The 27,252-nt window shown below is 36.2% G+C and overlaps 5 protein-coding genes across 9 annotated transcripts in view; 3 read left to right on the top strand and 2 right to left on the bottom strand.

Annotated features, from left to right (window-relative positions):
* Positions 1-15: 15 nt before the first annotated feature.
* On the top strand, positions 16-10,381 carry LOC110379597 (uncharacterized). The gene is made up of 15 exons (XM_064039067.1): positions 16-157; positions 597-740; positions 965-1,050; positions 1,272-1,376; positions 1,643-1,763; positions 1,848-1,911; positions 3,712-3,863; positions 4,345-4,512; positions 4,644-4,799; positions 7,684-7,859; positions 8,350-8,491; positions 9,211-9,357; positions 9,570-9,685; positions 9,932-10,051; positions 10,145-10,381. The coding sequence occupies exons 1-15, from the start codon at positions 55-57 to the stop codon at positions 10,376-10,378; spliced, it is 2,034 nt and encodes a 677-aa protein (XP_063895137.1). The 5' UTR covers positions 16-54; the 3' UTR covers positions 10,379-10,381.
* Positions 10,371-14,075, bottom strand: LOC110379598 (uncharacterized). Its single transcript, XM_021339325.3, has 5 exons — positions 13,703-14,075; positions 13,240-13,632; positions 12,906-13,143; positions 10,889-11,170; positions 10,371-10,726 (listed from the first exon to the last, which is right to left on the bottom strand). The coding sequence occupies exons 1-5, from the start codon at positions 13,727-13,729 to the stop codon at positions 10,635-10,637; spliced, it is 1,032 nt and encodes a 343-aa protein (XP_021195000.3). The 5' UTR covers positions 13,730-14,075; the 3' UTR covers positions 10,371-10,634.
* A 294-nt stretch (positions 14,076-14,369) lies between these two features.
* Positions 14,370-15,867, top strand: LOC110379599 (uncharacterized). The gene is made up of 4 exons (XM_021339326.3): positions 14,370-14,665; positions 14,786-14,954; positions 15,320-15,520; positions 15,607-15,867. The coding sequence occupies exons 1-4, from the start codon at positions 14,481-14,483 to the stop codon at positions 15,850-15,852; spliced, it is 801 nt and encodes a 266-aa protein (XP_021195001.3). The 5' UTR covers positions 14,370-14,480; the 3' UTR covers positions 15,853-15,867.
* Positions 15,868-16,318: 451 nt separating this feature from the next.
* LOC110379603 (FAS-associated factor 2) lies at positions 16,319-24,363 on the top strand. 2 transcript variants are annotated; one of them, XM_064039179.1, is made up of 8 exons: positions 16,319-16,664; positions 16,815-17,064; positions 17,361-17,544; positions 18,001-18,270; positions 18,853-19,027; positions 19,836-19,973; positions 20,347-23,122; positions 24,145-24,363. In XM_064039179.1, the coding sequence occupies exons 1-7, from the start codon at positions 16,530-16,532 to the stop codon at positions 20,503-20,505; spliced, it is 1,311 nt and encodes a 436-aa protein (XP_063895249.1). In that variant the 5' UTR covers positions 16,319-16,529; the 3' UTR covers positions 20,506-23,122; positions 24,145-24,363. The 2 variants fall into 2 exon arrangements, with proteins under 2 accessions (XP_063895249.1, XP_063895248.1); XM_064039178.1 differs by having other exon boundaries at positions 19,824-19,973.
* Positions 24,364-24,453: 90 nt separating this feature from the next.
* Positions 24,454-27,252, bottom strand: part of LOC110379601 (cytochrome b5 reductase 4) — a 55,153-nt gene continuing 52,354 nt past the window's right edge. For all 4 annotated transcript variants that reach the window (XM_021339331.3, XM_064039176.1, XM_021339332.3 and 1 more), the window contains 2 exons: positions 26,861-26,950; positions 24,454-26,665 (listed from right to left, as the gene is read on the bottom strand). In XM_021339331.3, the coding sequence (XP_021195006.3) occupies positions 26,440-26,665; positions 26,861-26,950 (316 nt within the window). In that variant the 3' untranslated portion in view covers positions 24,454-26,439. The remainder of the gene's footprint in view (positions 26,666-26,860; positions 26,951-27,252) is intronic.

Genomic DNA, 27,252 nt, shown 5'->3' with positions numbered 1-27,252 from the left:
ATATAAAATATTTTACCGTGTTTTATTAGCAAATGAATAATATTCTCTAACGAAATGGATAAAAACACTTATGAAACTTATGAATTTCTACCTACGAATAGTAGTGAAGCTGAAACGGATCAATTTTTTGTGGTTCAAGATGATGGCACTTTTCTCTGTAAGTATCTAACCTTTTCCTACTTTTATTTATATACTAGCCGTTTCCCCGCGGTTTCAGCTGCGTTCCGTGGGAACTACTGCCTGTACCGGGATAAAATATAGCCTACACACTATATGTCGCTCAGGAACATAGTAGCTATCTATCAGTGATATAATTTTTGAAATCCTACAAGCTTTTCGTCCTTATAATATTTAGTATAGATAAGGTACATCTTTACTAATACAATAGGAAGATTTTTGAGGTTCTGTACCAAAAGAGTTAAACAGGGCCTGATTACCAAAACTTTACTGTCCGTCCATCTGTAATCAGGCTGAAACTCATGAACCATGATAGTTAGTATCTCTACACTTACTCTACACATAGCATCACTTGGTGCTAGTGAAAATATCTAGCAGATAGGCATACAAGTTCATTAAATACTGATGTAATATTGCAGTGAACAGACAGATTCAGTATGTAGCTCAAGTGCAAGATGTGAAGGAAGTTTTAGACGATGTGCAGCCGTGCACCGTCTATGGCGTATCTTCACAACAATTCTTTGTTGATGTCGACAATTCCGCTGAACTTATATCTGTTTCTGGTAAGTTTTGATTTATTTAAAAAAGGTGTTAGTGCTGTTTTGAATGTAGTGTTATCTTTACTAAATTATATAACTATGGCCTTAAATCCTATTTGAAATAATATGTACAGCTAAACATTTCCGCTATTAACAAAGCTCAGACATGTTTAAACATTTAATGAATTTATTGCTGTAATGTTAAATATGTAAAAAATAATCTTTTAAATGAATCCTGATGATTTCAGATCAGTTTATTTTACCTGATGGAGATAATGGCCTGTACACAAACAGCTATCTCTTACAGCCTAGTTCAAGCAGCACAACTGAACAGGTACATTTCAATGATCTTAAAAGTTATAAGTATGTAAAAAAATATAAACATAAAGCCATCATTTTAGTCCCAATTGGACCTGATAGTCCAAGATCTATTTAAAATAGCAGAATATAAAAAACACAATATGAAACAGCTTCTGTCTATTGATAAAAACTGCATGAAAATCCATTCAGTGAAAAAAAAAACTTTTATAGGTATATATTTTTTTTTGTTTTCAGATGGATGAAGATGTTGTAGTTGATCAGTTCAAGCCGGCAATCACACAAAATGTTGATATTGACGTTGTATCACATGACAGCAAACAAGGAAACAATTTTACTGAGGTTTGTTATCTATATTGACTAATATTACGAAACGAAAATATTTCGTTGTTCATTTGAATTAAATGGGGTTCTAAACTACTCAACATATTTAAAAATCCTGTTACATCATATAACTGGCCAATTTACGCTTTACTTAAACTTGTTATAATATTAGGAATTTCTAACAGGAAACGGTGAAACTGCAAGAAAAATAACAGTTTTTTTTTTTAATGAAGATATTGTGTAAATGCTCTTAATTTTATATTAAAGTAGGTATTATATTGCAGATAACATTAAGTGATGAGCAGTATCAGACATTGGAACAAAAAGGCTGGATATTACTGGAATCAAATGACAAAATATTTGTGCTCAACACTTTAGGACTTCATGACATCACAACTAATGATAGTATGTTACTTCTTACAAAAATTATAAAAACAAGTAACAGTATTTAGAACCTAAATGTTAATATTTTGATTAACTTTGTTCCAGAACTAATACAGAAGTTGAAAAATGAGATTCAAAATGGTCACAACAATGTAGGAAATAATGAAGGGTATTTACTCTTTTTAATAGTAAATTGTTAGATATTTTTATTATAAGAAAGATTTATCGGTATTACCTAATATTATAAGTCAAGAACACAAGAGTTTGTTTGTTTGAACGTACTTAACTCAGGAAATAACGAACCGATAGCATGTCAGTTTATTAGTTTTTAGCATTATATAGTTCACTTCGAGGAAGCAGTGGCGGCCCTAGGGGTGTGCGAACTGTGCCATCGCACAGGGCCTCGCGCTTGGGGGGGCCTCGCGCTACAACCCACACTAATATAAAAAAAATATAATGAAAAAATATATATATCTGGTCCAAGAAAAAAATGAGGATTTTTTCTTTATTTCTAATTCATTCTGCGTTTACTTTTTAGGTCCTCAATTTAACAAAAAGTTGGAACACCAAACAAACAAAAACAACTGGCTCTCGATAAAGTCACGGAATCTTTTTATTTTTAAAAATTCGCGCTCGCTCCGCTCGCGGCTGTTCACTTCACAGTGCCTTTCCTTCTAACTTGATTAGAGTACCTTTATGTTCCAAAACTCAAAAATTTTCGCGCTCGCTTCGCTCGCGCTCTCACCTTGCACTGTTGTTTTTTATACAAGTTTAGGAGCTTTAGGCCGCGTTTCCACTGACACGGAGCTGGGCGGAGAGGAGCTGTGCGGTGCACAAATTGACCAATGGCTATGCTTGAAATCTCCGCTCTGCTTCAATGGAAACAGTACAAGCGGGGTGGAGCAGAGCTGAGCGAATATTCATACATCGAGGCGGTGCAGTGCGGAGGACAGCGAGCATTGAGGTGCAGAGCGGAGGACAGCGGGGCGGTACGGAGCGGTGCGGAGCGGGGCGGTGCGTGACTCGCGTGCAGTGTGTCAGTTGTCTTCGCTACGTCACTAGGTGCATTCAAAATCTTCATCGCTCCTCTCCGCCCAGCTGCGCTTCTCTCCGCCCCTCTCCGCCCAGCTCCGCTTCATTGGAAACACTGACCACTTTTCACCGCTCTTCTCCGCTCCTCTCCGCCCAGCTCCGCGTCAGTGGAAACGCGGCCTTAGTGAACCAAAGCTCGAAAATTTTTGTGCTCGCTACGCTCGCGGGTACTTTACTTTCCACTTGTTTTTTTTTTTTCCATCCTTTTTTAGGCGAACCTAGAAGGTAGCGCCGCTTTTAAGTTGTTTTATTGACAAGAAAATAACTCCTAGTTTCCGTATGAACTTTCTTATTTACGACGTTTGAACTACTCAAGTCATAATCTTTCCATACATAGGTGGCGCTTGGGTCATGATTGCACCCGGGCGCTACATGAGCTAGACGAACGAAGATACGAAGATACGAAGAGCTGAATATTATCTCGGTGCTGAAATATATATTGGAAAATAATTTAACTGAAATTTATCCCACTACCGAAATAGTCTTGAGAATTCGAATAATAAAATAATAATATCGAAAAAGCAGTTTTTCGAGGCTTACAATTATTTAAACATGTTTAAGGAATTCGATGACACAAGATATATAAACTGTAGTAAAAATAAAATGTTATTAATTTGTTTAACTTGAGCATTTCTCCTCAAACATGACGTTTAGCTAAATCAAAACACCAGCTTACTCTCGCAACACATACTTTTCACGTAGGACAAAGGGCCTCGCATAGACCTGCTGCACGTAGCCTCGCAATGGCTAGGGCCGCCGCTGCCGAGGAAGGGTAGAGGCTATTTTTGAGTCGGGTGCACGGAGTAGCTCCCACGGGACTCGGGCGAAACTAAAGTCTTGTATAGGTAATAATAATATGTTTTATTGTTCCCAACAGAACACTTAAAATCGAAAGTTATTCGAGTCAATTTCCGAACATTGTGACGGAGCCGTTGTCTAATCAGCAAGAAACTGTGGAGTTCGTTATAAATGCCGACAGTGAAACAAACGACACTATAGATAGTGTGCAGTTCATTGTTGATAATAAAGGTAAATATCTATTTTAGGATGTTGGTGAAAAAAAAAACTTTTTTTCGTCTCCCATCGTATCGTACTATAGTCTGTTTTTTAATCTCGTAGACTAAATTGACACTTGCAAAATGTCAAACTTTCTAATAATTTTGCTAGCTCTGTGGTACAGTGTTGTACTTACGATACCGGTTCGTTGAATAGTAACTTTTTATCTATAATAGACGAATTTAATATTCATTCAAAGTTTTATATTTAAAATTCACGTACGTACACATGGCTGTACGACGTGCTACAAACTGCCAGGGATATCTGACCACGCAAAGCCATGCGTAATCATCAAGGATAAGCCCATTATTTCAGGATGACTTATTGTAAAAAGTTACGATTCTCCTCTAACACTTTTACTTTCACTTGTGCAAATCTTCACAATCTGTCTATAGTCCCATCAGTATTTAATGACTTTAGTACCCTTCGATAATTCCTATATTATTTTTTGCAGAAAATATACAAGCAACCTCTGTGATAAACGAAGTTTCAGACACAGCTTCTGAAAAACACGAGCCACCAAAGTTACTACTGACTGAAACATCGGAAAGGATAAAACAGGCGATACAGTTAAATAAAGATACGAGCTCCATTAAAATAAAGACTAAATTCAATTTCAAAGGTAACAACATACATAAAAAGTCCAAGCAAAAATAAAACTAAAATTGCATACAAATAGAGCTCAAAATTGTGGAGCATATGCCCTCTATTTAAATATTTATACACATGTAATAAAAGTACTGTCTATTGTAGATATCCCTGAAAATATATTTCTGGGAAAGACTGCAAATGGAAAGCGACTGATAGCCAAAGTACTTAAAAAACCTCCAATCAAAAATGAAGACAAAAAATATAAAATAAGTGAAGAAGAGCCTGTTTTGGAGCATATTACAGAAAACCAGCAGTATTGTAAGTATGTATAGGTAAAATATTTGAATAGGTATAAGAAGGAATTCTTTGTGCCATTAACATTGACGAGAACAAACTAGTTTTTGGGGCACATCAGCGTCCATCTATCGTAACATGTGCCTGTAGTCGATACAATTATAGTCATTTCATAATAGAATATTTATTTATTTATAAAATAGAGTCATTTTTGGTTGTCTGTACCCTTAAGGCTCCAAAGCTACTGGACCGATTTAAAGCTTCATTTTCAGTTTTGTCCGGGTACGGAAAGCACCACGGCATACGAGCGAAACAACGGAAAACAGCTAGCTATCGTATAAACCAGTGTTTCCCAAAGTGGGCGATAACGCCCCCTTGTGGGCGCTGCAGGTCTCAAGGGGGGCGGTAAGAGACCCAGAAAGAAAATTGGGGCGTCGTGTAGAGGCCTAGAGGGTGATTTGTAATTTTATTTAGCTAGGAGGCCTCTTAGACAACGACTTGTGAACATCAACTAATATGAATTACAAGATTGCGCTCGCTGCACTCGCGCCTTTCACTTAAAAGTGCCTATTTTCTAATTTCTTTAGGTATCATTGCGTCCCAAAAATCAAAAATATTGCGTAATAGTGTTTTTTTTCCGCGTTTGTTAAGGTACTTTTCTGCCCAAAAACTAAACAATTTGCGCGGTTTTTTTTTAACTCGTTTTGGTACTTTACTGTTCCAAAACTCCAAAATTTCGCGCTCGCTGCGCTCGCGGTTTTTTTACTTGTTACTGGTTTTTATAAAACATGTTTGGGTTCTATTATGTCCCAAGATTCAAAAAATCGGTAAAAAAACTTTTAAGTTAAACGGTTTTATCTTATGTGCACTGAAAACTAGAAAATAAAAAAATAGTTACTTACCTGTCAACCTACGTAGGTGGTCCCGGTCATATTAGACTAAAATAAAAACGTGGGGGCCCCTGTGAAATCCTACCTATGGCAAAGCATATCTTTATACTTTGGTAGATCATGAGCTACGGCTGATTATTGATTGTCAAAATCTCCAGTTACGATTATAGTAAGTCGATGCAATCCACACCTATTATACCTCTAGAAGAGAGTACTACAGCAATAGTTAATGGGCCCCACGTTTTTATTTTAGTCTAATATGACCGGGACCACCTACGTAGGTTGACAGGTAAGTAACTATTTTTTTATTTTCTAGTTTTCAGTGCACATAAGATAAAACCGTTTAACTTAAAAGTTTTTTTACCGATTTTTTTATTTTCTAGTTTTCAGTGCACATAAGATAAAACCGTTTAACTTAAAAGTTTTTTTACCGATTTTTTATTTTCTAGTTTTTAGTATTTAATGAAAATGCCTACCGAATATTCCTCATTCTATCTAATTCATTTAGTGCATCATTATTACACGGTCTCTTACCTGACAACTTATTACAATCTAATTCCTCAATACATAGCCCTTCCAGATACTTTTTTTTTTAACGACCCCAAAAATCATCACATGACCTCTCCTGCTGTGGGTCAGCAGCGGTGAGGGAGTGCCAGACTCTTGACTAAGAACCGTTTTGTTCCGTCGTAGGCCTTTTATGTACCAGGGCCGTGGTAACTCTTTCGAACAATCTCGCAGCCCAGGCAGGCCTTGGCCCTGTTGGGCCCCGCTGGAGTTACTGACAGTTTTCTACTTGTGAAGCCCTTTCATTTGATACCCATATTGGTGGGATTGATAAAAAATCAGCCATTTGGTAGCGGCGGCCATCTTAGATTTCAATTTTGCATAGTAAATTGTATTCTACTTGTTGAGACCCATCAACATGGGTATCAAATGAACCTAAGTTATCCGCCATTTTGTAGAGGCCGCCATCTTGGATTTTAATTTTATATAGTACATTGTATTCTACTGGTTGAGAACTTTCATTTGATACCCATATTGATGGGATTGATAAAACCTAAGTTATCCGCCATTTTGTAGAGGCCGCCATCTTGGATTTTAATTTTATATAGTACCTTGTATTCTACTGGTTGAGAACTTTCATTTGATACCCATATTGATGGGATCGATAAAACCTACGTTATCCGCCATTTTGTAGCGGCCGCCATCTTGGATTTCAATTTTTTATAGTATATTGTATTCTGCTTGTTGAGCCCTTTCATTTGATACCCATATTGATGGGATTGATAAAATCTACGTTATCCGCCATTTTGTGCCGGCGGCCATATTGGATTTACAATGTTATTGATATTACTATATTGTATTGTCATCGGAATTAAAGGTGTATACAAAATTTCAGATTAATCGGTTGACAGGAAGAGGGTGAAATTTGAATTACTAAATTTGACCCAAGAAAGAATGAATAAATAATAAAACAAACTGGGTGAGCTAAATAAAACCGTTTAAAAATTACGGGCTCGCTTCGCTAGCGCTTTACAAGTTTGCAGTGATCTGTCTCCGGTTTCTTTATGTTAAACCAGGCAAAAAGCACCATGAATGATTTCTACACGATTTTTAAGTACCTACTTTAATTAAAAATTTTAGTCCGTGATTATATTTTGTCGTTTTTTGAGGGGGTGCTCAATAGGTAGTCCACCCCGGGTGCCACCCGATGCTACGCCGCCGCTGTAAGAGTTAACTTGAGACCTAAGCGCCGCGGTATGTTACCTACCTGCGCTCAGGTTTCAAGTTGCGAGTTATAGTAAAAGTTTCGTTTAGAATTCTCCGTTAATAAACATATATAAGTCGCAATAAGTAATTAATTTAATTTGAAGCTATAGTGGTTTTAAATAGGTGAAAAAATGGGGGCGCTAAAAAAATATTTATTCTCAAAGTGGGCAGTAGACAAAATAAGTTTGGGAACCACTGGTATAAACAATAAACTGTATTTTCTTAATACTTTTTTAACATTTCAGATGCGACAGGTTTGCATGAAGCGGACTTCATAAACCTCATACAAACAACGTTGCGCTCCGGCGCCAAAGATATTAAAGAAGAAGACATCGTTTCTGCCGACACTGTCGTCTCGCAGCTGCTGAAAGTGCCCAACTTGAGGGACTCCATGATTGGACATAATTTGATTATCACTAAGGTATATAATCTCTACGTATTTACGCTATTATTTTAAAGAAGAAAGATATGTATGCGCTTTTAATTATGAAAGTTATGAAACTCAAGAATAGAACTTTTTCCATAAAATCATTTATCATAGGCTCTATTTTATCCGAGGGTGGCCAAAACCACGATATGCTAGTATATAAATAATAAGAAGAAAGAAGACTTATAGATAGATAAACTCAAATACTACTGAACAGATTTTCACAAAGTAGTTTATATTTGTTAAAGTTTTAGGTACATAATTTAGACCCGCGTCTCTGGTTTTAATTTTTTCCCTTATACTTAATGGCATTCACATCTCTTGGGTGTGAGTGGTTTTCAATTCTATTTCAATGAGGACAATGCCGATAATAGTTTGACTTGAGCTCTACACTCCGCCATATTATGCGTCAGTCGTAATAGGTATTACAGAGGGGTTACGATCAAGCACCAATTATTACAGAGTAAATTCTCTTTTCTTGCAGTTCACAAGCAACAAAGACGAATTCGGTACAATATACAATAGAAGCAAAGTTACACTTGTAACGGGCCGGGTGAAGGAGAAAGATGACACATCCAGCTTCGAACACATACCCAACTTGTTGCAGACCATTAAAATCAACGCAGGTAATGTATAGTTCGTACCAAACTTTTTGTCGTCAGCAAGGCGTTGGGGATGCTGTGCTCAGAATTTAGTTGTAGACCGCCTTTGAATTTTGTGTTGAGCAATGTTTGAAACCTATTCGATGTACGTATCCCAATCCTAATCCTGACTAATATTATAAATTTTAAATTCTTTCTGTGTCTGTCTTTTCTTCACGCCTAAACTACTGAACCGATTTGTGTGATTTGGTACAGACATAGTTTGGAACTCGAGAAAGGACATAGGATAGTTTTTATTACAAAAAAATATAAAAATAAGAAAAAAAAATATTCCGGAGATATAGCGCCATCTATTGGTCAAACCAAAAATTCCTCCAAAGCAGAGCGGAGCGGAGAGGAGAAATCGAACAGCCAATAGTATTTGATTATTCACACATCTCGTCTCCGCCCCCTCAGTAATATCCCTGAGCGGAGAAATTCTATTGTGTGTTTAAAAACTCCACCCCACTCCGCTTTAGAGAAGTTTGCGGGCGCCTTACTTAGGGTGCTTCTACACGGTGCAAGTAGCTTGCGCATATTATTGCTCTTGCGCAGGTTGTATGCATTTTAAAACCATGTGCGGGTCTAATGGCTCGAGCATATACAAAGGCAAGCTACCCACCCGCGTGCATGTTTGCTTGTTCCAGCTACATGCACCGTGTAAAAGCATCCTTAATAATTTGAGAGTATTTTTGCATTTACAGAACAGAACGTTATACAACCTGATGAAGTGTTCACCTGCATAGAGGAAAAAGTCGCCAGAGAGAAATTTACTGTTTTCCACGTCCACATAATAGAAACGAAATGCTTTGATAATGTTATTAGAGTGTCTGTCACGCTGAATAAACGGCGTAAGTACTTACATGTTTTGATTTCTTTTTAATGTAACACATGGGGTATACAAATCTCCAAATTTTTTGAGCTACTTTATCGTTTCTAGATTATAAATTATAACACTTGTATATCATGGAATGCTCATAAAGAGTTGAGTATGTTAATAAAGTTTGCGTGCCTATTATTAGGCAGAAGAGACATAATTTAAATTGAATCATTTAATTCACAGAGCTTCCATCAAACTTGGTGTTTGATCTGAAGAAACGTTACCCAGACACCGTGTTCGGTTGTAGTGCTTGTGCAGCACTGTTCAAGTCTGAAGAGGCATTAAAGGAGCATCAAGTGGTAATAATATCTTACTTTACTAGATGCCCGCGGTTCCACCCTCCCCTCTAAATATCAACTTTCTCAGGTTCTGGAGTACCCATGTAAAATTTAAATCTGGTCAGTAGTTTTAATGTGAAAGCCTTAAGAGATAGAGTTACTTTCGCATTTATAATATTAGTAAGAATGTTTAAAACTTCTAAAACTACTGGCAGAAGCTAGAATATGTTAAATAATGTTTACATGATTGACATATTTTTGTTACAGGGTCAATGCATGGATACAGACGACTTATTAACAATAGACTCTGATCCCTCAAATACTGACGATGACATTATAGTTATGAAAACGGGCAAAGAAACAATATTCACTTGTGCGCAATGTAATGTAAGTATACATTTTTTTCATTTACGGCACTCTCCATAAACTCTGTTATTTATTTCCTTTTAATTAAATAAAACCTCTTTTTTTGGTTTCTAGATAAAGTTTACAAAACTGTGCAACATACAAAGGCACATGAAGACACACCAAGGAACAAGACAGCAAATCTTACAAACAGACAGAGTACTTAATCAAGATAATGAATCGAAAAAGCAACCTAGTAATGTCTATAAGTGTAAAATGTGTCCTAGCACCTATTTTCATTCTGCTACACTTTCAAAACATATAGTTACCAGGCATATAAAAGTTAAATCAAATAAACATGTTGTATAATAAGATATTTTTTATTTATTCTCAAATCATGCATGGACTAACATTGTTATAATGTAATCCACATTAATTATGTAAAGCACCGGCCATATACCTAATAGAGCTAACAACTCTACTTCACTTTCTTCTGAAAATCAATCCTCAAATCTGTCTCCAATAACTTAGGAGTTGCATTACCATATCCACATTCGTTTTCAGGTACTCTGACTATATATTTTAAAAGGTTAACAATTTGTTTTGAATTCACAATTGAGTAACATTAAAATATATCCTCAGAAAATATTGTATCTAGTTCATCTAAGAAATCACCAGGATTGCTATCTACTCCATTGCCAATCGCTTCATTTGTTCCTGAAACAAAAAATATACAATATCAATAAAGTTACTATGAGGAAACTTTTGGTGCTTGAGACAACTTGTTTGCCTATGGAACCACCATCATAAATATATTGGTTTAGATGAAACTGATAACCTATATATTATTGTATAAGACAACATAATCCCCTCACTCACCTAAGTTATTTAGATTCTTTTGCGTTTTTATCACAGTATAATCCTCTTCATAAACTATAGCATAGCCATCAGGCAACGGCTTAGCATCTGCATCATCCGTCAGTACCGTTGAGCTGTAGATAGCTAATATGTTGCTTAATGTTATATTTAAGTAGTGCTTTTTAAACGCACTTCCAGTAGTAAGTATTGTAGGTTTCCATAGAATAAAAGCGCAGTATTCAGAGGCTATGTACTTGGAGAATGTTGACCAGGCATCTCTGTGTAGCGTGCCCTTTATATTTCCTGAAAATTAATATTTGAAATAAATTAATTTTAACTAAAGGTGTATTTTATTGAGAAAGTTAGAACACAATTTAACTTATAAATTCACTGAGGTATAACGTACCTAAGAGAGAGTTGTTATTATCAGAACTTTGTAATGTAAAACAAATCCCACCAAAAACATTAAATGTAAAAAAAGCCAATCCTCTACGCAATTCCTCCACCGTAAAAAGTTTTGAGATCGCATAGAAGCCAAGTCCTGTTCAACTTTATTTGTAATAATAAATCAATATTTTGTGACCATATCAATAGTTTCGTTCACTTTACAATAATATTAACTTGGCCATGAGCACAATAAACTACAAATATAATACAGCATATCTTGGAGAGGTGAAAGTCAATCATGAAGTTTAATATCACAGAATTAAATACTTTTAGTTTTTTCAATTGTTACTAAATGACCGACAGTCAGTATCATCCAAAATCATGACCTGCACATTTACTATGGCGCATGTTTGGTCCATGGTGATCTCAAATTCCAATCAGTCCAATCGTAAAATCATGTCCATATAGAATGTATCAATTCAATGGTATTTACACATTATTTCAGGGAGCGACTATTAACTTGTGCTCATGGCCAAGACAATATTATTGTAATGTGAACAAAACTATTGATATAGTCACAAAATATTGATTTATTATTACAAATAAAGTTGAACAGGACTTGGCTTCTATGCGATCTCAAAACTTTTTACGGTGGAGGAATTGCGTAGAGGATTGGCTTTTTTTACATTTAATGTTTTTGGTGGGATCTAATTTATTTTTTGTAGGTCTCCTTCTTCTCTAAGTATATAACAAATTAAATTAACTTACATGCAACTAACTAAACATGTAACAAACTAAATATGTAGACCTAAAGTAGCACGTAAACAACATTTTTTTTAAATAAATTAAACAATTTCGAAATTGTCGAATTTTTTAATCGAATATCTTTTAGAATAAAAGAGATTTATTTCAGAGGTAGATGGCGCTATCACATGAAATTATTTGTTTTTTTAACTAAAAACCGTAGCGCGATTTAGACCAGGACAACGCCATCTATCGAGCGAGCATGCAGTATTTATCGCACTGCATTAATATGAAAGATTTTATCATTATTCATTTTATTTTAACCTAGCTTTTTTATTCATATGTATGTATATTTAATACATAATAACAATATACCACACTACGTAACAATAAAACAAATGGTAACATTTTGTACATAAATAAATAACAAAGTTATCAATGCAGTCAAAATTCATACACAATGTTCTTGAAAAACCGCAAATATAAATTTGTTTCCTATTTTTTTATAAAGTTTTAAGGTTTTTATAATTTTCCCTTTATATGTAGCCAATAACCTATCTTGGTGCCAAATTTGAAGGTTCTAAGTTTGCTAGAAGTACCTTAGACTTTTGATGATCGGTCAGTGAGTGAGTCAGTGACAAAATGGTGTAACTTTGATCGCTCATAACTCGTAAACTATTTATTCAAATTTCTTGTAATTTTGGGACTGAGCTTGTTCTAATACTTACTCTTGGTCATCGAAAACCTAAACTCCTAGCTTTGTTCACATGGAAGATACAGGGGGCTGAAATAGCCGCGAAACGCTTCGAGAAAAGATAGTACGGCCGTGCCCGCTTTGCTCGAGTCTTGGCTGGGGCACTGCCGTGCCCTCAGATCAGTGTCAAATTATTTTTAAGTAAATGCTTACCAGTTGTATCTCTCATGACAATCAAAGGGTCTGCAGCAGATCTGTCAACAGTCTCAACAAATGCAGTTATTGTGTGAGCCTTTCTCCTTTTCAAGTTTCCTGATATAGCTTGTTGTTTAATTGTTTTTATTGAATCTATATCATTCAAGTTCCAAATCTTCAAGTCATCTAACAGTCTGGCCCATAATGGGGACTCAAATAAGTCTCCTCTTAAACTATTTTGGGTAAAATCAACATCCTGTAAATAAATGTGATCAAATTATTTATATTTACAAGGCATTTACTACACCAATATGCATTTGAAACTAAATAATGTTGGTGCTGCTATACTGACCTGTGAAAGTAACTCTATCTGACATATATTTTCATATTTGTTTTCTTCAAATCCACCAGTAAGAAGACCTGCTGGACCAGGGAATTTCCTTTTGCTTTTATGATCAAAATATGAATTTATCATTTTTCTTTTTGTATGTTTTGGTGAAATACTGCTGTTCATATTTGTAAGTCTATCACCATTACTTACAATATGAATATTTTCATTATTTTTTTTACTATTATGTATCTTTGTTGGAATATTCTCATCAAGTTTAGTATTTTGAGCAGCATTTGTAGATATGATTTCACTGGTAATGTTTTCTACCAAATTGGGTTTGTTAAGCACATTTTTATCTTCTGTTCTTTTCTTTTCTAACAATGGATCTTCTGGAAACTCAAACTGAGACAGCACCTACAAATAACAACATTCTATAAAGGTCTACTATAAAACAATAATCATGCACTTATGAGTGGTTTCTTACCTGGTCGAAATCATCTGATTCAAACATGTTGGTTTAAAATGGTGTAAGCTTTTATATAAAATCACAGGAGAAAGTTACCAAAACCTTAAGATTATTACAAATATGCCGCAAAATAATTATTAGAATACTTTGTATGAATAATAGAACACAAGACAAAAGTATTAGGTATGTTCGGGTCTGTGTTGTGAAGATCTGAAAATCATAGCACTTGTTTTGTAAGAACTTTTATTCTGCAAAAGAAAACATCAGTTTACTTAAGCAACTTTCATTTCTTTGACTGAAATACAAGTTATTTTATGCTGTTGTGCTTTTGCTGATATTCTCAGCTGATGCTAATGTCTCACGCCTGTCAGTATTCTCAAATGTTAACGTCAAACTCGACCAAACAATTTTTTTTTTTTTGCAATGACCAGGGTGACTAAGACCAAAACTTTATCACTTCACTACACTTTTAAATTGTTTTAATAGTATTTTTAATGTATTTATAGATAGGTTTATAAGTGTTCTTGTCTTTTAATAACTGTTCAAGTGGCGGCGGGCGGGTTAAAGAATCACACTTAATTTTCACCGACCAAACAAAAAATGTTTCACATTAGAGGCTCAATACCTACATAGAGACTTAGATACAGGCTTATAAATGATAATAATCATTCAATTCACCAAAATTAATTAAAAAAGAAACACGACGTTACATCATTGTCAAATTTGTGTTGTAGTATTTTTGAAGAGCTGTGGAGCTATATAGGTCTTTAACAGATTTATATCAAAATTTATTAGAATGGCTGTATTTGATTTTTTAAACCCTCTTGCAAATGTAACACCACGTTTTACTGAAGAACAGCTAGAACAAATGGTTCAATGGTTTGATGAAAACTCGAAACCTTTGTTAATAATAAATAATGCTGAAGAACCGACAAATGTAGTAACTATCGAACAATTAATATCATTTTTGGAATTAAAGAAGTACAGTATCTTAAAACATCGATCGTAGTGAATTTGCCTTAATTTTATTATTTATTTTCTATAAACTTAACAATAATTTATTACCAAACAAATAAAATAATATCACTTAAATTTTTCCAGGTTCCACAGAAGAGCATTTAAGTATCCTAGTTATCTCGAAATTATGACTGAAGCAGAAAAATTGAATGCAGGAGTTATAAGAATGTTAACAAAAGATCAATTTATTTACATATTAAATGTATGGGTGCAAGAAGCTGATATAAAACATGAATTACAACTTGCTTTTAAAGTACGTAGGTATTCATTTAGAAGTATACCTATACTTCTATCGTATGACGGGGTGCAGCGATCTTGGGGGATCGAGTGCTCAAGGGAAAGGATGCTGTCCCTCACCATCAGCCGGTTGGAGTAAGCGATGACCGGGTCAGGTCTCCTGCCTCTGATTTGCCTTCATTGGCCGTCCAGTGACTGGGACGAAGCTAGGTGGGCGAGAGAGGCTGTGCTCACAGGGTTCTCAAGTACCAAACCTGAGTTATAAGTCCGCCGAGGCATCGTGCCCTTCAGTTATTCATTTTTCTCTTTACAATTGTAACTTCTATTTAGATTGAATGTCTTTAGAAGACTCCATAATACATTAAGTTGTTGGTCATGTAGGTCTTCGATACTGAGAACAGAGAATACTTGGAGCTCGATGAAATAAAAGAGATAGTGACTGTGTATGGTGATCATCCGTTCGACGAGCGTGAAGCGTTAGAAATCATGCGCGACGCCAACGTTCGAGGCGATGGACAAGTATTTTATGCCGATTTCATAGAAAGTTTATTTAGTCTTGCCCCTGAATTGTACAAAATGAAGGTCAGTAGACTTTGGTCACCCGTTTGGTTAATTATGATTCCTACAAGAGATCATTCGCAAATTTATGATAAAAATATTTTTGTTAGACAGATTATTTGTATGAAAACGCCGACGAGGATCCTTCCGTGCCTCCAGAACCCGTTGTGGAAGAACCACCTCCCCACCCCCACCACCGCCACCCCCTCCACCTCCTCCTTCGGCGCCTCCACCAGCAGCAAAGGGGGGTAAAAAAAAGAAGTAATGTCTATCGTACAAAATGTGTTGTTAAAGTACATATTTTAATCGTACAAAATTGTTTGTTGTTAAAGTACATATTTTTAATTATGATATAAATGCGTTTTATTTAAGTAGTATTTTTTATTTACGATATAGGGAGAGCGAGAGACAGTCCTTGTTATGAGACCGGAGGGCACATTTTCGTCTGATTGCAATGGAACCAAGTTCCTAGGATTTAGAATAGGACGTTAGATTTTAATCAGAAACTTCTCACACCGGTGGACTCATAGGTTTAGGACCGCACTACAATCTCAGACAATGGCGTTCAAAATATGTCTTTGACAGTGATGGGTCTTCCAATAAGACTACAAGTAGCTGCACTACAAGTAGCTTAAATAGCACTCACTAGAAACAAGTTAAAACATTGTTGTTTCCGGACTTTTTAGCTACATTAGCAAGTTTTTACAGAACAGTACAGTCCTCAATTGGGATTGTTCAAATTGTTCCGTCTTTTGTCAACGCTTTATTCTTTTCCGTTCTTCTATATTTTATCTGTATCAAAGTACACCTATTAAATTAACATCTGTGGTTAATGTTCATGGATGACATGACATCAGATATGTCGTTCTTGTAGGCAATGAGTAGCAATTTGATGCAAAACATTTTGATTTTAACATTTTTCTGTTCAAGTCGGTGTTAATATGTATTAATAAGATTGTATGAGCTTATACACGTGTTAGTTGGCGTGACTGATTTTCTAATATATAATTAATTAGGTATCAAAACTAGGGCAATGGATCTTGAGGACAATGCTATGGGTCTGACCCAGGAACAGACGGATAAAATACTTCAATTTCAAGATCTAACTGGAATAGAAGATATGTCAATATGTAGAGACGTTTTACAAAGGCATCAATGGGATTTGGAGGTAATAAATATCTCAGTAAATCAGTGTAATGTTATAATGTCGTGTGACGGACTGAAGAAGATAAGCAAATGATAAAATCTGGTCATAACAAATGATTGTAGTCTTTTTGTTTATGATTTAAATTTCAGCAATATTTGACGATGTTCGCAGGTGGCGATCCAGGAACAGTTGAACATCCGAGAGGGTCGACCGTCGGTGTTCGCCACAGAGGCCCGCGCGCCGCCAGTTGTTCACGACCACATAGCACAGCAGGTGTTCACAGACGAAGCCCCAGAAGGCCCGGGCGGCGTGCGAGGCCTGTTCCGCTATGTGGTCAACTTTGTAGTTTCTATGTGCTACAGTACTATTACCTCTGTACTCAATTTGCTGCTCAGTTTTGTACGCAATGATGACAGGAGATGTAAGTCAAAAGTTTAAAATTTTATTCAATATCTCAATGAAGAATGTCATTTTTAAGTACTTAACCATTTCTACTACTATTTTATCCTCAAGAAAGTTCTAATTTAGGAAAGTGAAAGTGTCTGTTGAGATAACCTAGATAACAATTCATACTTTTATTTTTCTATTTCACTCCATCTGCTGTCTAATTTTTGGGTATCTATTTAGCACTTACAGTTAATATCATAGACTTTTCTCTGCCCTCAATAAACTGAACCTCCTTAGAATTCAATGACAATAAGATTATTATTTTTCCAGTGGTGACTGACCCCTTGGGGGATGTGATGGGTTTCATAAACAGCTACACATCAAGGTTCAACCCTCACCCGGTGTTCTACCAGGGCACATATGCACAGGCCTTAAATGATGCTAAGAATGAGCTACGCTTCCTAGTTGTATACCTACACTCTGAATCAGCTGCAGAGACACAAAACTTCTGCAGGTAAATAAAGAAATTTTTATAACAAATCAAAATATCATGAAAGTAAATCTAGCATTTATTATTGCTGTAATGTGTCTCTTTATTTATTCTCTTTATTATCTCTTTGTCCCTTCTCTTATAATCTCTTTTAAAACAATCCTATAGATCTGAATTTGACAGTAATATGTATTTAGTTTGTATACTAAATACTACTTATCATAAACTCAAAATAGCCTCAATTTAGGTCATAAGGTTAAAAGTTGCTAGGTATTTATGATAAAATCTTGTGTGCTTGTAGTGATTTTATAGGTGAAAACTTGAATACATTTAAACAGAAATTAAGGCCTATATTCTAGAACAAAACTTAGTTACACGGTTGCAATGTGCCATGAAGTTTGGCATGTGTCTAGTGAAGTACCAAATGTTTTGATTTTCTCACAGCAATTTTTATGTAAAACTTCATCATCATCATTTCAGGACAACACTAGCTGACAACGAAGTGATTCAGTACATAAACACGCATGCCTTATTCTGGGGCTGTTCAGTGGAGAGCGCGGAAGGTTGGCGCGTAGCTCAGTCGGTCGGCGGCCGTCGCTACCCGCTGTTATGTGTCGTGTGCGTTCGCGACCATCGCATGACAGTCGTTGCGAGGTCTGAAGGCTCGTGTAGCCCAGCACAGTTGTTGCAGAGACTTCGTCATGTTGTCGCTGATAATGAACCTCATCTCGCAGCTGCTAGGGCTGACAGGTAACTTTCAGAATACATACACAGACTTTCTGATTTTTAATATTGGTGCAATTTCTTATCAGAATCTTCTTAAAATAGAGACTGAAATTGATAGTAGACAGATAATAGTTGCTGTATGTTATAATCACTTACCAATAAGATTTAATGATTCTCATTATTATATACATTTTGAGTCACAATTTCGACTTCATCCGTCAAACAATCCTATTGAAACGCACACGATACCCGTTGGTTAGACTGGTGTCAGACTTACTGGCTGCTGACTACCCGTAACGACTGCCAAGGATGATCACTGACAGCCGGGACTATACTTAGAAAGTGCATACAAACTTAGAAAAGTTGCATTGGTACTTGCCTGACCTGGGATCGAACCCGCGCCCTCATACTTGAGAGGTTGTCCGTTACCCACTAGGCCACCACGACTTTTACACGCACACGAATTGGTATCGTAACGTAATTACCTACGCCTTGGGTCGATACGGAGTGAAACGGTCAGCATCCATTTTCGAATAGGTATGTGTGCTACCTTCCCTACTTTAACACGACACCGTTGTGCGTTCTAATTTCAAAATCCCTGTCTAGAGTGGAGCGCGAGATGACGGCGCGACTGCGGGCGGCTCAGGACGAGGCATACGCGGAGTCTCTAGCGGCCGACCAGGAGAAGGAGCGTCGCCGCGCCGCCGAGCGCGCCGCCCGCGACCTGCGCGCGCAGCAGGACCTGCAGCGCCGCCAGCAGGAGGAGAGGCACAAGCTGGATGTAAGTGTAGCGCTGTGCAGCTCTCACTGTACACAGTACACTGTGTGAGGCGGAGTGTAGCGGCCGACCAGGAGAAGGAGCGTCGCCGCGCCGCCGAGCGCGCCGCCCGCGACCTGCGCGCGCAGCAGGACCTGCAGCGCCGCCAGCAGGACGAGAGGCACAAGCTGGATGTAAGTGTAGCGCTGTGCAGCTCTCACTGTACACAGTACACTGTGTGAGGCGGAGTGTAGCGGCCGCCCGCGACCTGCGCGCGCAGCAGGACCTGCAGCGCCGCCAGCAGGACGAGAGGCACAAGCTGGATGTAAGTGTAGCGCTGTGCAGCTCTCACTGTACACAGTACACTGTGTGAGGCGGAGTGTAGCGGCCGACCAGGAGAACGTTCTTTTTTCAAACTGTATTCTAACCTTCTCACATTGGCCGGGTGACTTTTGAAAGCCGTTGGCGTCTGTTCGCCAGTTATTTTTTTGCAGGTATGTATGCTCTCATATGAATTGCCAACAACTTTACAAAGTCTTATGTTTAGTGTTTAGGGATCGATGTACGGTTGAATCCTTAATTGAGCACCGCCTCTTCTGGTGCAGGGGTTGAGAGAAACACGGTGCTCGGATACCGCGTAAACCCCCAGATAGAACCGTTCACACGGATCAGTGCGCAGTAACTGTCTCACGCTCTCACATGTTTTTGCTTACCTTGCACTCTGCCATACATACTTGTGTCCCTACAAGTGATTACTGCATGTCCCCACATTACACACTCGTGCCCCAGCACCGAGTTCAGGTGTAATATTGTACTGAAGTGCTTGCGGCAGCTGGTGGCGGCTCGCGCGGCGATGGCGGCGCGGCTGCCGCCCGAGCCCGCGCCCGGCCGCGGCACCGTGGTGCTGCTCATCCGACTGCCCGGCGGGGAGAGGCTCACCAGGCGGTTCACGCTCACGCATACCACGCAGGTAATTATAGCCATTAACATTTCCACCAAAAACAACCGAACTCCTTAAAGACAGAGGTTCGAATTTGTATGGAAAATATTTTTTAATAAAATAAATAACCGACTTCAAAGATATAGCTATTATAAAACCCTTTCATAAGACTGTGAAATATGTTGAAAACTGCATCAAAGTCTAACAAACATACTTTCAGATCAGACTAAGAAACTCATTTTTTTAAGGTTAGAAAGGGTGAAACCACGAGAAACAATTATTGTTTTTATTTATTTATATATATTTCACTTATTATTAGATGAGGCATTTTATAATTGCATTGTTATATGGCCTTTAATATTAAAACAAAACCGCATAACAGACTTATTTTTTTGCTCCGTAGGATTTATACGACTTCGTGTTCAGCCACCCACAGTCTCCCGAGGACTTTGAAATCACGACCAACTTTCCCAAGCGAGTGCTCGCGCGCGGCGCCAGCAATCTTCTAGACGTCGGCCTTAAAGACCGAGACGTGCTCTTTGTGAACGATATTAATGCATAATGCGATAGGGTTATACATTCTTACCAACTTGTCAGGATTGCGACGGAGTAGGGAACAAATGGAGAAATTCGCTTTCAACGTCTGAGTATCATTTACTAGGATAATGGCTACGATGGTGCTCAACAATTATAGCACGGTGATTTGCGAAATAAATTAGTTTCGTTTTTGACGTTTTTATGGGATTTTTATTAGCCTTTTGTGCGCATTTTGAAGTTGACGATTGGCTTGAGTTTTGTCAACCGTTTTTGTATTTTAGATTTTTCGATTGTATTGAATACTCGTGCTACTTATTGTGGCTTTTAAAGGTTGTTTGAGTTCGTCTTTAATGTGAAGAGACTCGGATGCACGAAAAAGGCTGTAAATGTGGAAAGGACACTCCATTTGTTCTCTACTCCGTGGTTGTATGCGTTTTGACGTTCATTGTAACTACGGCCTTGTGTCGGCCGCTGGGTAGTGGAACATGTACATAATACGCTGAACAAGATACACGTAGAGAACAACTTCTAAAGTTGCATCAACATCTAACTTCATGACCAATGTAAGTATCTTACTCAGGACTGCTCATGAGATAGTTGTACATATAAATTTTAAACCACATGTAGGAGTTAGACTACACAATTCAATTTTAGACACATCAGATAATACCTGAAATGGCTTAAAGATCGTAATATTTCATTATTTCACCAAGGTTACAACTGTTCTTGCAAAGCAATTGTGCCTGACTCATAATGGGCGGTCCCAATTGGTCCCAATAATTGACATTATCATGATAAATTATTATTTATATTGTACAATTTTACTCTTACGAATTTGTTGAAATGTCAATTGGTCCGTCGATGGGATTGCCCATTTTGTAAAGCCATTTTTATGATTGTTACGCCAAGAAGGTATTATACCCGGGCTCTATACTCTGGCCTCAATATATTAATTGATTGACTCACTGGAGCCTTTTCTACTATTGGACTCAACTTTCGAACCATGCTTATTACTGGCGTGTGGAGCCCGGGTGTCTCTGATTTCGAGATTAGGGCACCCTGCAAAAAAAGGGTAACACTAATTTTGTACTTAAATGTAATAACTTAATAATAATGCAATAAGGTCCCTTTTTGTTTGTGTTGCAACATCGTCATTTTGTGATCGCTGGACGATTGCAAGAGTTGTTTTTTGTCCCCATGTAGAACTGTAATAACAAATCTGTAGTTTGGTTAGATTTAAAGAAATAATAATAATAAATATTAGAAGGTCAGGAAATTGAACTTGACAATATTTTAATGAATTAATTGTCCATGTACGTCAATAGAATGTCTTTTTTTATCAAACCCGGGTAAGTAAGGACATTATTGAGCATTAGCTTTTCTCTTAATGGCCTTATAATACCGGATAGCTTCTTTACACTCCATTGAATGTGACTTGTATAAAATTGAGCAGTTGATAATTCTAAACGCAATATTTTTAATAGTATGTCTTATAATGTGTATTAAATCTTAAGAATCGAAAGTTACTATCGTATGATGCAATCGGTCTTGACATCGTTCAATTGTGATGCTCAAAATTGTGTGTGTACTGCAATATAGGGCGGTTTAATACGGTTTAAAGAACAATTTTGAATTATAACTTTCGAGGTTACAAGGGCGAAAATCCCTCTTATTGTGATATTCGAGTGTTGTATGTATGTGCTAAAATATTGTGTAGGTATCCTAAACCAAAAGTGGAATTAAGACATACTATAATTGGAAGATGCGTGAATTAATTGCATATCACGTTTTTTTTTTCTAATCAGGATTGCTTTTATTGTTTATAAGTTTGTAAGAACTGTTCTTACGCTAGTAAAGACAAAGGTTTTGTGTCCACTATGTTACCTAACTGTACACGGGAAAATTTGTTTGAGTGATTGAATTCCTATTCGACCGCGGTATAACTCAGACAACTTTGAAAGTATCCAAATTGTCACTAATTTTATACCTAAATGCCGCATTTGTAAATACCTGTGATAACTTTGGCGACGGAGGACCCCAAAATTTCAATGCAAAGCTTTGAAATCGACTACAGAACGGGCCTCAAAGAGGTTTGTCCTCCTAAATTTGAACAAATTTTCCGTCGTGTTGACATAGCTATAATATAAAATTAGTTTTGTTCCTTTTGTTAGATAATTCAGAATTTCTATTTGCAGAACTAATTTGTTTCGTTCAATCGGAATTATGGACAAAAATATTGTCCTCAATATTTGGCTGCATTTTAGCTCCCATCTGTTTCGGTCTGGCCGCTCTTTCAAGGGACAAAACTAATTTTATTTAGGTAACTATGTAAATCTACCTACAATTAGTAAGTTATGATTGATATTTTATAAGATAGCGGTTAAATTAAATAGATCAAGGTACATGATGTTATTTTTTTCTTGCAATTTTCGTTGAGTGATGCTTGCTAAGGGCGCGTTCTGCATGGGCGAACCAATGCGAATGCGAAGCGAGTTGAAGGAAGTACGTTACGCCACGTCACGTAGTCCACAAAGAAATCGACTGTTTGTAGTTCTCGTGACACGCCGCGCCGCTTCGCGTTCGCATCCAGATCGCCCACATAGGACGTACCGCAATAGTTTCTTTTGTTTTTTATTGTATAGGCACAAAATACATAGGTACAGAAGTCAATCTCATGTATGTACTTCACTTTTCATGCCTAAACTCGGCGGTCGCGCTAGGGTCGTCAACTTTTTATGCGCATAAAACTAACGTGGTAGTGGTACTCGTATCTAATTATTTGATTTATTGTTGAGAATAAAACAGGAAAAATGAAATATAAACCAATAATAATAAAATATTTAATGTGGCATACATGAGGTTAATAAACACTTTCAACGGAAATTCGTTTGAACGAGATACCGAACTTTTTCAGAAACCGCAATTTATAATTTTGTTATTCATACATATATACTTATAGGTACTTACTTATTACTCTTTACTTGCGAAAAAAATATTTTTGTATGTAATGGGTTGGTACAGTCCCTGATCTAAGCTTGCTTCTACCTACAGAAACCTTGATTTGCGAGTTTTATTTCGTCTACCTTACAACATACTCTCGCCATGAATTATCAACTCCTACTACTTAGTAATAATCTTTGAGGGTAGGTTGGGCGGTTCGCCTGGGCCGACACTAGCAAAACTTATTACGGCATTGGGCCAGAGGCCGCCAGGGCGCTTACCTACCCACCTAACTGTACCTACCTACTGCGTTTATTAAAAGAACCATCGAAATATGAGAAAATAAGTAGGTCCATACTATAGGTAATACGGCAGGCTAAAAAACGACAGTTCACTGTTTATTGTTGTATTAAAACAACCGTCCACTGAACAATTACATATAATACGACTTTTTTTGTTACTCCATTATTACTTTTTCTTTTGTTATTAAAATTAAAAATATTACAGTCAAATTACAGTTAGGTAGGTATCAAAACGCGTGCACATTTATCTACCTTGTGTGTGACGCGCGTATCTCAAGAAAACGGCAGCCCCGCTCGCACTGTTTTGAGTTGTTTTGAGACAGCGCGTCTGTGAACACGCACACATAGACACCTATGTCTGCGTGACTCGAACGCGCTTTATATGTAGATTGACTTCTGTACCTATGTATTTTGTGGTATAGGTGTTTGAAAAATAAATTATTATATCTAAAAGCGTTCCATTACTGTAACTTAATTAGGGTTTCTGTTAATGACTTAGTACCAAAAGATATTCGCAATTTGTTCTTATTGTGCGCATTCGGTCAAAAGTTAAATGCATTTATTTCAAAAACTAACTGTGTATTATATTGTTTTGTTGTATTATAGTCATGTTTCTTCCTAAATAAATGTTTTTATTTAAAGCTCTACTTTTACCCTTAACCCGTCTATGTTAACTTTTTAGAATAAAATAATTTTCAGATATTATAATATATTTATAAATAAACAAGCAGTGTTCTTTAAATAATTTATTAGAAACCCATAAATCAACAACACACCCAAAACCAAACACCATGGAATGTAGGCACTTTTTAACATTCACAAATTTTACTTACATAAGTAAAAGCATAAATGAAAAGATTTATACAGATTACAAAATGATAAAATAGTTATATAATTTGTTAAATATTAACACACACTAGTTCTATACAAAGTTTTTAATATTACACTATTATGCAAACTTCAATGGTTACCCGTTTATTACTGAAAATACTATTCTGTTACAAATAAATATAAAAAACTTGGTGTATCGTTACAAAATGTAAGTACTGATATGTTGTAATTATATTACCATGATATCCGAAATATTGTTATGTACATTCTTTGGAAAAATAGATGAAGATAATGTTTGTTGTGTAAGATTCATTTTTGAGATGTGGACTCTAATTACCTCTTAAAAGTTAGATATATAGAATAAAGAATTCCCGTTTCAATTACAATCGCTTTACATACATCTTAGTTGATCAATCAAATAATTTCCATATTATTTGTAATCAAAATGTAATGATCCCGTGTTAAAACTTTAGGCTGACTTCCAGATCTATGTAGATTTACAAAATTTCTTAAAGCAGAAAAACATGTTTGCTGAGATCCTATTGCGAAAATCCTGTATTTTAATCAATAAAAAAAGCCATGGCCATGTAAAGTTACTCTGAAGTGAACATTTGGTTTTGAAGAACAATAAGAATTCACAAGGTTTTTGACTGGATTGAAAAATACTTAAAATATAATATTTTGGTCTTTGGTGTTTGAATTGCGACTATGCCGCATGTTGAGCTAATAAAAAATATCAATCATATACTGTATTAATAATAAACAAAAAAAATACATATTATGTAAACTGAACTTGAAGATAATAATTTATACATAATGGATGGAATTGGTACAATAAATACGAACAGGATTTACTTCATACAATAATTATTAAGACTATTAATTTGTCTTTCTGTACATTGAGCTAATCTACTCAATCACATATTATTCTAATCACAAAGTACTAAAATAAAGTTCGTAGACCTAAAAAAGCTAATTTATCACACATTGGTTTTAACTATACACGTTTAATTTGTTCTCAAAAGTTATATCATCATTATTATTATATCATAATTAGTTTTATCGTAATTAAGTGCGAAAATTTGGCCGAAACTTGTTTTACAGTTTCTACGGTGTATTAGAATTTACGGCTACTTATAGATTCTCACTCATTGACTAAATGTTAAAAATTAAAAAAAAAAACTCACAATTTATAGGCTACCATAGTTAATACAGTCAATAAACTTTTTACAAATTGCTCTTTTATTGGGCAGTTATATTTTTACAAATAAAATATATTTCTATAAGATTTTATATTTTTCTAATTATTTATTAGGTGATGTTTAAAAGTGGTGGAATTTCTTTGTGGATTAATCTATTGTTAGTGCTAAAATTCCTGTAAGACTCGAGACTTGAAAATAATGTTCTTGCTTGAATTCTATTTTATCCATAGTCATGACAAAACAGTACAATATTAGGATGTTTGAAAAACAACTGGAAATCCTTATGCATTTTATAATCCTTTCTCTATTTTTTGTTGTATTTAAAGTAAACTTTTTGTCACGCCTTGTCAGGGTCATGTAGTCGACAAGTAAATTGCGTTAAATAGGTAAGTACGTGGCAGCCATTCGTACAAAGAGAACGGCGTAATTTCAGGTCTCAGAAAGGTCAAGTCACTACGCCTTATTCCGGCGTCAAGTAGGTATTTAGTCATTTAGTGTTCTACTTCAAGATTTCAACCTGTCACTGTCTTTTTATCACAACATTATTTATTTACCGAATACGAACTCACAATATATTTGAATTGGTAATCCAATTGCACTTTCTGCCGTAACTTTAAGATAAAATCTTACTATATCTATAACATAGGTACTTCAGTAATTTTTTTATGGCAATCTCAACGTAATCTATCCCATAAAAGCATGAATGCACTCATCTTTGAATCCGTGTTTCTTCAACAACTCGAGCCCCGCATACGTGAACTCCGTGGGACCGCATAGACAAGCGAAATGCGTACATTTGTCGTCACACTTTATGGTGCCAAGCGTTTCTGTAAGTACTTCGTCCCTGATGCGGCCTTTGAGACCTGTCCATGATGTGCTGGCGTCTGATAGAACATGCGTCACCTTTAGCCTGAAAAATACATTTTATTGCGTTTAATAATTTGGTCCCATTTAACAGTTATTCGTCTGTTTTTTATTGAAGTCACAAAATGAAAGAAAAAAAAATTATAGTGAATTTTGTGTGGAGCAGATTCAGAAAACTTAGTAGCAGAGAAGTATCAAAACTGGGGCCGTTGTATCAGAGAAATAAAAAACTTTTAGGTACCTGTCGTCTTCTTTTGCCATTTCTTCGAAATTTTCTTGAAACAGAATGTCCGCTTCAGTTTTATTGAAGAATATTAAGTGCGTCCTTTCACTGAAACGAAATTTTTTGCTAAGTAGAAGTTATAAGAAAAGTTTTTTAAGAGGAACAACTTTGGATCAACAAAATGTACATGAGATACAATTTTCTTACATCTAAGAATGGCTAGTAACTAAATTAGCTCTGGAATTAATGAATAATCTATTTTTAGACTTATGACGCCCACTTCTTATTAGAATATCGATAAGGGAGATCAAAGAAAATTGCGCTCTTAGGAGCTAAGAGCGTGACTCATTTAAGTAGTTTCCAAGATCTTATTTTTAGAAGTTCGCTATCAATATATGATGAGCATTGAG

Source organism: Helicoverpa armigera, chromosome 18 (genome assembly GCF_030705265.1).
Source record: "Helicoverpa armigera isolate CAAS_96S chromosome 18, ASM3070526v1, whole genome shotgun sequence".
NCBI classification, from domain to species: domain Eukaryota; kingdom Metazoa; phylum Arthropoda; class Insecta; order Lepidoptera; family Noctuidae; genus Helicoverpa; species Helicoverpa armigera.
The sequence above is the reverse complement of the archived record's forward strand: the minus strand, read 5'-3'. Positions and strand labels throughout refer to the sequence as shown.

What these genes read in the sequence shown, in the direction of transcription:
- LOC110379597 (XM_064039067.1), top strand. Translation starts at nt 55, where the DNA reads ATGGATAAAAACACTTATGAAACTTATGAATTTCTACCTACGAATAGT. An exon ending in TGACATCACAACTAATGATA is followed by an intron (nt 1,764 to 1,847) that starts GTATGTTACTTC and finishes ACTTTGTTCCAG; the next exon opens with AACTAATACAGAAGTTGAAA. An exon ending in TACAGAAAACCAGCAGTATT is followed by an intron (nt 4,800 to 7,683) that starts GTAAGTATGTAT and finishes TTAACATTTCAG; the next exon opens with ATGCGACAGGTTTGCATGAA.
- LOC110379598 (XM_021339325.3), bottom strand. Translation starts at nt 13,729, where the DNA reads ATGTTTGAATCAGATGATTTCGACCAG. An exon ending in AATCAGATGATTTCGACCAG is followed by an intron (nt 13,633 to 13,702) that starts GTAAGAAACCAC and finishes TGTTATTTGTAG; the next exon opens with GTGCTGTCTCAGTTTGAGTT. An exon ending in AAAGAATCTAAATAACTTAG is followed by an intron (nt 10,727 to 10,888) that starts GTGAGTGAGGGG and finishes TTTTTGTTTCAG; the next exon opens with GAACAAATGAAGCGATTGGC.
- LOC110379599 (XM_021339326.3), top strand. Translation starts at nt 14,481, where the DNA reads ATGGCTGTATTTGATTTTTTAAACCCTCTTGCAAATGTAACACCACGT. An exon ending in AATTACAACTTGCTTTTAAA is followed by an intron (nt 14,955 to 15,319) that starts GTACGTAGGTAT and finishes TTGGTCATGTAG; the next exon opens with GTCTTCGATACTGAGAACAG. An exon ending in CTGAATTGTACAAAATGAAG is followed by an intron (nt 15,521 to 15,606) that starts GTCAGTAGACTT and finishes TATTTTTGTTAG; the next exon opens with ACAGATTATTTGTATGAAAA.
- LOC110379603 (XM_064039178.1), top strand. Translation starts at nt 16,530, where the DNA reads ATGGATCTTGAGGACAATGCTATGGGTCTGACCCAGGAACAGACGGAT. An exon ending in GCAGCTGCTAGGGCTGACAG is followed by an intron (nt 18,271 to 18,852) that starts GTAACTTTCAGA and finishes ATCCCTGTCTAG; the next exon opens with AGTGGAGCGCGAGATGACGG. An exon ending in AGGAGAGGCACAAGCTGGAT is followed by an intron (nt 19,028 to 19,823) that starts GTAAGTGTAGCG and finishes ATTGTACTGAAG; the next exon opens with TGCTTGCGGCAGCTGGTGGC.